Source organism: Clarias gariepinus, chromosome 16 (assembly GCF_024256425.1).
Source record: "Clarias gariepinus isolate MV-2021 ecotype Netherlands chromosome 16, CGAR_prim_01v2, whole genome shotgun sequence".
Classification (NCBI taxonomy): Eukaryota; Metazoa; Chordata; class Actinopteri; order Siluriformes; family Clariidae; genus Clarias; species Clarias gariepinus.
In genome coordinates, this window is record NC_071115.1 from 19,030,852 (window position 1) to 19,040,880 (window position 10,029).

Here is a 10,029-nt window from a genome sequence, read left to right on the forward strand (position 1 = left end):
GAGCATATTAATAAAAATAGCTGCAAATGCATATGTTTCATTATTTTAATTTGCTATGGGAACTTTATGTTACGTTACATTACGTTACGTTAAGTGCCCATGAAAAGCAGGGCAGATGTTGTGGCAGAAGTAATTGTTGATCAATCAACTTATGGACAACCGGTGGTGTAGTGACCTCCACGGTCAAGGGTTTGATTCCGGCCTTGGGTCTATGTGCATGAAGTTTGCATGTTCTCCCTTATGCTTAATGGGTTTCCTCTGGGTACTCTGGATTCCTCACTCTAAAAACTAACTCAGAGGACCTTTTACCACTACTTGATTTAATACATGGATGCAAGTTAAACATTCTAATTAATTAATTTAGATGAACTTTCTAAGTTGCAAACTTTATTTTTATAAGTTGTGATCAAATAATAATGCTGGTAATTATATTAACTTAATTTTGCATGTAATTTAAACTCAAATTTAATTGTTAATGGGTTGAAAACAAAATTTAAGTTGTCTTAACTTTAAAAAGTTGGCATAATAAGTAAATTTTTTTAAGTTATATCCTACCCCATATGCCTGGACGTGTTCCAGTGGTAAGATTGTGTGTTAGCAGACTTATGGGCTAACCAAACTCAATATAAACAAAATTTCATGGTGAGTAACACTTCAATTTACATCTAATAGTTCTACTAAAGTAATGAATTTGTACTTGTTTCATTGAGATATCTGCTCAGCAAGAGAGCTGTTTGGAAAAATATTATTCAAGTTTAGCTAATTTGACCATTTGACTGTAGGCTACATAATGTTAACTAATTTCAGTCACAGCCACAGTTTTTAAAAGTCTTTTGTTCATTCACATAGATGGCTGTGTGCTTCCACTGTCGGCAAATTGTAGTAGCAAAGAAGTAAAAGCAGAGTGTTACTTTTATTTTAGTTTGCTTGTATTTTAGTTACTTTAGTAATACAATTTAAAGGTAATATTTGTCTGGGTTTTGTGGTATTTTTCATAACATTAAAGGGTATGTAAAATGTTGGCATTGTGATTCTGACAGTATCACTGAGGTGTATGTGTCCACCTGAAATTAATATTTTGCATCAATAGTTATTCAATAGACATTATCAATCTAATTAGATTAGTGTGTTGTTAAGTTTGTCAATATTGTTTTAAAAAATGTGCTGTGAGTGCAAACTGTAAATTTATCTCTCTCATTGGAAATGACTGGTGTCATTCAGAGCTTAGTCTTTTGGAATGTTCTATGACATGCTACTTGGCTTTTGACTGTTATATTTATAGAGATTTGCCTAACTTTTTTGTGATAGCATAATTTATTATGCTTAGTTATTCTTAATGAGGACCAGTTGAATTTTGAGTTTTTTATTTGCATTTTGTGCAAGATTTATATATAATTTGTTCACATACTCAACTGCAGTTGAAAATAAAAGCTAATTGCACAAAAATAATGGTTAAACTAATGTCTTTTTTTTTATCTACTACATTAACAAAAACCAAAAAACCCTACATAAAAAGAAACCTGAAAAAAAATCTATTTGGAGTCACTTAATTTTTTAAATGGTTGCTATTTGAAATTTTGTTAAACAACATATAAAATTGCTTTAAAACAATATGGTAAAGCCATTTGGAGCAACATAATTTATACAAGTTATCAACTTAAAAACTTGCCTTTTGTCTAACAGTTAATAAGTAAGGGGTAATTAAAATAATCTTTGACTGAAGAGGAAAAGCTAATTCCCCCAACGCAAAGAAGCTTGTTGGTTCAAAATAATTTCAAATGAAGTTGTCATAACTCAAAAAGACTAATGCAAAACGTTGCGTTAATTTTTTTTGTTAAATCTAAACATTTCTTTTTAGAGTGCTCCCACACATTTCAAAGACATGCAAGTTTCTTGGTGTTCCCATAGTGTATGAATGAGTGTGTGATTGCGTGTGTATGTGTGCCCTGCGATGGACTGGCACCCTATCCAGAGTGTACCTGGCTCCAGGATAGGCTCTAGTCTGTCCGCGACCCTGTATAAAGGATAAAGCGATATATACTCCTTTGTATTTATATATAAAGTCTACAGTATATTTTCCCTATCCTTAAGTGCATACCTATCTGTTAAACCGATCAGTTCAGACTTGATCTGGAAACGTTACTAGGTCAGATCTAAGAAGATTTACCTCACAATGTTTAAAAGGATGTGACTCGATCAGTCATTCAGGTGCCTTTAGCTTTATGGACCAGAATGCATGTCTGAAAGAAGCTTTAGTGAGTTAAGCTGTTGTGTAATTCGTTAAATGTAAGCTGAAAGTCAAGTGTTGGGACAGTTGCAAAGCAGCCAAGCCTTAGCTAGCTTGTTTTCTTTTTTCCCTTTTAAATAACATGGTAATAGGTTTAAAGCAAAACCCAAATGCATTCTCAATCTTCTAGTCATTTGACACTCTTGAGCTACCAGCTGTCTTGTCTTATACAATTGCTGATGCCTGGAATTCATACAGTCATAGGGGACTAGCACAGGTCATGCAGTATCAGATGCAGTAGAACTGATAGGATCAGGCTCTCCTGTTCCTGAGACCAAGCTCCCATTCATACCCTGCTAACCTCCTTTTCTTCCTTCCTTTTTAGGTACTGCGCATCCACAGATGGTGGGGCCACATTTATTATAGTACTAATTTAGCAACTGGTATACATCACTCTCGTGAACCATCAAAAAGACTTTACCAGCCTTTGTCTTCTCTCCCTCATGCATAAAAGGGAAAAGCTCCCTATTTTAGATTAATAACCGTATGAGCCAGGAAAAGGAGGCCTGTATTTCTCCCATTTAAGATCACAGTGAGAGAAATGCTCACCTCTCCCAATGGTGTAAAATCAACTAATGCTATACATAAGTATCTTATATCTATGATTTTGTTTGTGCACACTTTTTTTTTTTAACAGTAAACAAAACACTTTCTTTCATCTCCGTTGGATGGCTGGTGGCGTTGCAAGATATGAAGCCAGCTAAACTTTATCAGGTAATGATAATGAAATTCATGGACATAGCAACCTGCAAAATGCTCACAAAGACAAATTGAAATATGCTGCATCACCTTTCATCAGCATCAAACAATCTGCACTGCATGATTAGAGCTCCTTCAAAGGCCTCACCAGTGCTCGATCACAAAACATCTTTCAAAGGCTCAAGCCACAATGCTCTCCTACTCACAATGAACTCCAGGTAAGACTCACAAATCCTTTATTGCTGAGTCAATCGTGGACACATCTTTGACATTTGTGGCATCACTGAATGAAAAATCTTTCCACTGACAATGTTTCTGGGGTGAAAGCATCTTTAATTCTGAAGGCTGCTTTTTTTTTTTTTTTTACTTACATAAACGAATGAGACCAAAGTCCAATCCATTTCCATTCGCATACCAACTGACCCATTTAACAGGCTTGTATATTAAGTTTTTAATTTACAAATTTGTTCTTCTTATTTTTACACAGCAATAGAAATATATATTATATTTAAAAAATTATATATCTATTAATTGCACCACTGAATGTGAAATTATCTTAAGCTTAATTTAATTTATCCCCACTTAGCATTGGAAAGTAACATTGGCAATTTCATTGAATTAATTTATAATTATATAATTTATTTATAAATTTAATAAAGCAGATGCAAAAGATTAAATTCAAAATACAGTTTTTTTTTCAGATGCTACTACTAAGTCAATACACACTCACTGCCACCCAAAACAAAATCTACTGATCGTTGAAGCAGTGAAGGGTCAAAAAAGAAGTCCTAGAACTGTTTAAGGTCCTACATATTGATAGAACACACCAACGGCACTTTTAGAGTACCATATAATTTTTTTCGAGTAATTTATGTATATATAAATAAAAAAAAGGTAAGTTAGTGTAAAAGGAAAATGCCCATTCAAACAACAATAAAAAAAAAAAAAAACGGGTGCTAGTTAAGCTAAGCTATAACAATGTATAATAGTAAAAAATAAAAAGAGAATGACAGCACTACAGAATTAGCCTGAGCATATGCTTTGACAATATTTAAGAGATAGAGTGGTACCTTGGCATACGAACGCCATGCCTTAAGAATTGAAATTTTGCAAGAAAATTTTCTCGGTATACAAAGCATAAAAACAAACTAAGTCCGGGAGCCACTCAAAACTTGTTTGTGTCAGTGGAAAGACAAACAAAGCAGGTTTACATTTTTTTTTTTTTTTTGCATTTTGTGCAAGATTTAGTGACGACGTACTGTAGCACCATGGGCCCCAAGAATCTTAGCAGGGGCGGTAGCAAGAAGAAAATGGAACCACTTTCAGTTCTGATAAGCAGCCGGTGAGGTTAAATGTCTATTTATTTCAGATTTTACTTAATTTACATGTCTTTTCTTAATATTTTGATTTGCAAGAATATATGCAAAAATATGATTATAGTTTTGGAAATACGTTTAATAGTTTTGGAAACGTTTTGCAGTATGAAATTTCACCTTAAAAACTCGCCCCCAGAATGAAATAAATTTGTAGGCTAAAGTACCACTGTACAAGAATAAAATAAGTCAACCATTAACACAAGAGATTTTTTTTTGTTATCAGTTAACTTATTCATCCGCCTGTGCAGCTCTGCTGGTGCTAAAGCATCCTTTAATGGCTCAGTACTCCCAGAGACAGCAGCTTTCCATAGTTGTAACATCGCATTTGAGAGTGCCTCCTTGGTCAGCACGCAGATATTTGCTATTTTTGCTTTTTATGGCCATTTTCCCTGGTTCCAGGAACTCTAGAAAGAAGTTCTCTGGCTCTTCACCATCCGAACACACCAAGTCACTGCTAGTGACATACCAGAACTGTCCACTTCCACCTATAAAGGAATCCAAACAGTTGGACACAGCTGATGAAGAAAAATTCATATAGTATAATGTCTACAAAATAGTATAATGTCTGCAAAATAGTATAATGTTTGCCAAATTTAAAGAGACTACACAGCACTATACATAAATTTAATGTATAAACTTACATTTTATGTAGTATGCACCATCGTTGTAAAGCAATGAGAAGATGTCATAATTGGAGCGGTTGACATCCAGTGTGTTAGAGATCTTGTGATGGCAAATGAAGCCGTTCACCCCTCGCAAGATTAAGATTGGACGGTTGATCAGCTTCATCAAGAACTGCTCGTCAGTGCCTAAAGGCACACAAGAAGAGAGAAAGCTTATTCTTTGTTCTGCTTTGAAAGCATGATAGCAACAAAGGCATTTGATGAAATATTATCTTATTACTTGTACACACTCACCAATTGTATCACTGACTGCAGCAAGCTGTCCATTCTTTCTGTTGCAGACATATTTTCCATTATTGGCTTTTAGAGCCACTCTTCCCTCAAACCATTCAATGTCAAACATTGTGTTGGGATCACTGTTGGAGAGTGAATAGGCAACATATGAATTCTAAGCATATATACTATACATGAATGTAAAGATTCAATAAATACATTCAAATTAAAATGAGAAAAGTGAAATTTAAATAGAGTCTAGGCATGGTATATTGCCACTATATGGTTGTATGAATAGTTATAATCTCACCAAATCACTGAAAATTAGGTTTAATAATACGGTCTTCACTTATAAACAGCACTTTTTTTTTGTAATTTGCTATAGTAATATTAGAAAAAATTATATTTAAGAAAGTGTGGCTCATATTTTCTCTGTAAAGAATTGAGTAATCTTGGAATGCTCTTTTAGTTCCTGCTGATTTACCCAAAAAATATGACATTTGAATACAAATACAGTATTTAATACAAAAAGGGTAAATCAACACACCAATAATGGGTATATTCGTTTCTTTTACACAAAAAACCTTACAGATGACAACAAGGTAATATTTTAATTTCAGTACTGTATATTTCGGTGTATACTGTACTGTACAGTATTGGAAGCCAGATTTCAGAAACGGTTAAAAACATACAAACGTTGCCTTACATTTCTGTGGCTGTGGTATGGATGCCAGCATGAACCACGAGAGTCCAATAAGTCCCTGCATTAGTTCTGAACATGCATTTCTTTGTTGCTTGGTCAATTTCCATCTGAAATGTCTCCAGATCTGTTTCCTCATCCTGATTGGCTGAGATGCTGACACCTGGAAAAAGGACAGTATGTATTTGTGAAGGTGTTCAGTGGTTTAAATGACTGGGGGAAAAAAGGCTTCTTCCATAGTCACCCTTTAAATTTGTTAAGCCCCAGGAGGCAAAGTAAAATTAGAGCATTTGAGAGCATCCTAAAATTTTTTTTTTTTTAAAGTGCACATGTATGAAAATTATCTCTTATGCTTCAGGAAGCACTCATCTACAATTTGCATCCTGGAATATGCCTGTGCCATCAGGGAAGGAAATACTTCATTGCCACATAACAGTGCTAGGTTTAGACCAATTTAAGCAACCCACAAATCATAACACTGCCTCCTGAGGCTTACTGTATACAGTGGGCACTATGTAAGATGGATGCATCACTTCATGCACTTTCCATCTCACCCTGATGCACCCATGGCTCTGCTTAAGGGTAAATCTGGACAAATGGTGTTTATGCTCCCTAATACATTTTTTTTCCAAATAGCCTCATTAACATATAGTTCTCATATGGCCAAGTGTGTAATCTGTTTAGTTCTAATCCTGTGAGTTTTTTTTTAAACAAACTAGTCATTTTACCACTATACTGTACATTCAGGTATTAATAATTAGTTTGATAGTTCTCAACCCAATTCCAGTAATTCTAGAACTAGCCTTAGCTGCTTCTTTGCTTGATGCAAGCCAATAACCCTTCTAGCCTTCTAGTGTGGTAATGTTTATTTTTAGATTTCAGGGAATTTCATGGCATGAATAAGCAACTGATTTTTATTTATTAACCCAGGACAGAGAAAACTGTGACTAGCAGACTAGTTACTGTAGCATGAGCTTACTGTATATTTGTGCCCACTGCTGGCTTCTTCATTATTAGCAACCATAGTAATAGGAGAATAATCCTTTACTCTGTGATAAATAAATATCCTGTGTCTTTAACCATTTTGTTTATAGAAAAATCATTATCAAAACTACTTTATTACTTTACTAAATAAATCTAAAATTATAAACTCTTTATTTTGATAAACAATGTGCCAAATGCTAATGCTAAATGCTTTATGTTTAAATGCATTAAGATAAGAAAAAAGACAGCACATAAACACACATCATGACAGGTCTAAGAATTACTAACTAAGTCTTACTGTAAGCCTGTTACTAGAATAATCCTGCACCTCCACCATCCTCGCCACTTGTTCATTTTCTTGCTGCAGGAGATATATCCTTTGTGCAATGCAAATGTGCAATAAAGAGCCAACTAAGGTGCTTTATGTGCCTTACTCCAACCAGCATGAAGCAGTGGGGAGCTAAAGTAAACGTAATACAATGTAAAGAAATGTTCTTTACCCCTTCTTACCTGTTTAAAGGTTTTAAAAACCTTTTCTTAACTTGCAGTTCTTGAAAATATAAATTGCTTTCTCACTTTCTTAGTATGACATTCTGTACAGTATTTCCTTTTCCACTGGTTGAGAGCAGATAGATTCTGAAGAGGCAACCATTAGTTGTCATGTGTGCTATTTTTGCTTATTGAACACTTTTATCTAACACAATTAAAGACTTATTGTAATCGTTCTATTACTAATACTACTAATACTTGTATGCAAAGCATAATGCAACGTTACTGATATCACTTACTGCTGGAGCTGTTCCAGCAATATGACAGAGATTAAAAGCAATCAATCTGGCTCTTCATCTGTAGTTCCTGTCAAATGTATGAAAACATTATGCCTGGATAAAGTTTTGCATCTTGGATCGGTTTCTACTGCCTGCCATCCCCCTGAATCAAGATAACCTTTCGAACCCTTCTACTGTATATAAATATACAGTGTCTATCCAGTGAGAATTTTATAGCCAAATTAATGCTTCCTACAAGAACTATAAATATCTTGGTTTAGACTGTATAAATGATAGCTTTATGTGCTGCATGGCCCAATATTCTGTACAATAAAATGTTTCTTGGAACATATTTTGACCATTTAGTAATTCCACAAATTAAGCATAACTTAATCAAATATAGAAATGTAATGAGATAACTAATAAGAATCCTTATTTCCCCTTTCTGTTTATTCATCAAACCTCAAACTGACCTCTTTCTTTTCCATTCTTAGTCACTGGTATCCTACAAAATGCCATTTAGAAGCTTATTTTGCCCTAAAGGGTTACAATTCTAGTCCATTATCCCATTACTGTTATTAAAGTAATATGAGTGTTGCTGGCTTATCATTCAAAATAGCACAGCAGACCTTTGTGAACTTGGTCTACTAATATATATTTGTCTAAAAAAAAAGCTAGTTTGTTCCAAATGTCTGCATGTTTTTGCAAAGTTTAATGCAACAAAATAACCTCCTATCTGAAACTGGCATGCTATCTAGATAGGTTAATCCTGAGACTTAATCTTTAGCTAGCTAATTTCCTAGGTAATTAATTATACACAGCAGGGGTCTCCTAAGGTCCAAGTATATTGGACATAATAAAATATGTAATACTTAAAGCATAGGGGTTACCTTGACGAATAGATAGGTATCTGTTGTTGACTGCCTTGAAAACCACCTGTGGATTGCTGTCCTCCAGGTCAAAAAGCTCATCTTTAATAGGCTTTGTACTTCTTCCAGACTTCAAGGTACCCGTAGGACCTGCTGGGGCTAAGAACTTTCCATTGTTGTCTTTGAAAGCCAGCTTACCAGTAGTGAGATCCAAAGTGAAAGCTGTTTCAGGATCAAAATCATTTACCAGCTTTCCATTGCTACTTAGAAAGCGGTTGTCACAGGTTTTTACACTGTACTTTCCTTCCTTGTACAGCAGGGTTATCAGGGAGTCTACTCCCCATGGGATGTCACTGTCAAAAGTAATCTCACTCTCTGAATCAGACAAGCGTGCATAGCGTTTGCGGGCTATGCTGAACAGGTTAACCTGTGGGTGAAGGGCCAGGTGGACGGCCCACAACTCTGTTTCTCCTATAGTCTGGCCGAAGCAGGTGAGGAAATCTTCAGTGCCCCCAAAGTATCTCTGATAAGGTTCAGACTGTATCGCCCAACGGCCATCTGCCTGAGCCATAATCAGAAAGCGACAATTAGAGTCTGGAACTTCAGTTTCACAATATACTTTGCCATCTTTATCTGTGGACAGGTAGCGCCCAAGGTGACTGCGAAGGAAAACCACTTGGCCATCCTGTTCAGACTGCTCCAGGCTCCAGAGTTGTTTTTTCTTCATAGTTGTACCAGATGCGTTTACTGTGAAGCCAAAAGTCTCCGCTGTGAGGTAGCGATTGTCGTAGTTGATGAGTCCAAATTGGACCCTTAAAGATTTGTTCATTCCATTGGACATTTTGACCAGATAACTACAGTTTGTTTTTTTGGGTTATTAAAATAAAAGGGCAATTGGGTGCTTCTTGTTAAGGCTACAACAAGCAAATTTAAGTCCTTTTCAAATTCCTTTGGTTGAAATAATCCTGTGGATGAATGTACTCCTTCTGTCCTTCTTGTTCCTTACTGTCATTCGGCAATGGGTTTTGTTTTGTTGTTGCTGATAATGTTCTTGCCTTTGGTGTCTCGCTATACCCACTGTTACCCAAGTTGTAGAGGTGCCTGCTTTGTTTCTCTTATCAGCCTGGATTAGTCTCAGCAGGACAACACACCTCAGGCTTCTGACATCACACAGCAAAGCTTTGACTCCACCCCTTTGTCTGTATTTATTTAGTCTTCTTTTGCAGAAATTTCCTACTGTATGCAACTATGCCACTTTTTGATTATACTTTTCATATTCATGTTTTCCCTGACAGGTTGTTTTAACAGGCTGCTCACCCATGTTAGATTTGATGGGTGGGACAGGGAGTGAGTGGGACAGGATCCTAATCAATTACATAATTTCTCAGGAGAAACATTTTTCTGACTTTTTTTTGTCCATTTGCTCTCTGATTTCATTGGGCGGATATTTA

At 35.5% G+C, this 10,029-nt stretch overlaps 1 protein-coding gene across 1 annotated transcript; it reads right to left on the minus strand.

The window, feature by feature from the left end:
- Positions 1-4,489: 4,489 nt before the first annotated feature.
- On the minus strand, positions 4,490-9,661 carry fscn2a (fascin actin-bundling protein 2a, retinal). The gene is made up of 5 exons (XM_053515044.1): positions 8,600-9,661; positions 5,965-6,121; positions 5,280-5,401; positions 5,004-5,171; positions 4,490-4,847 (listed from the first exon to the last, which is right to left on the minus strand). Exons 1-5 carry the CDS (start codon positions 9,417-9,419, stop codon positions 4,642-4,644), a joined length of 1,473 nt encoding a protein of 490 aa, XP_053371019.1. The 5' UTR covers positions 9,420-9,661; the 3' UTR covers positions 4,490-4,641.
- Between the last annotated feature and the right edge of the window lie 368 nt (positions 9,662-10,029).

What these genes read in the sequence shown, in the direction of transcription:
- fscn2a (XM_053515044.1), bottom strand. Translation starts at nt 9,419, where the DNA reads ATGTCCAATGGAATGAACAAATCTTTAAGGGTCCAATTTGGACTCATC. An exon ending in CATACCACAGCCACAGAAAT is followed by an intron (nt 5,402 to 5,964) that starts GTAAGGCAACGT and finishes ACTCTCCAACAG; the next exon opens with TGATCCCAACACAATGTTTG. An exon ending in TGGTGCATACTACATAAAAT is followed by an intron (nt 4,848 to 5,003) that starts GTAAGTTTATAC and finishes ATTCCTTTATAG; the next exon opens with GTGGAAGTGGACAGTTCTGG.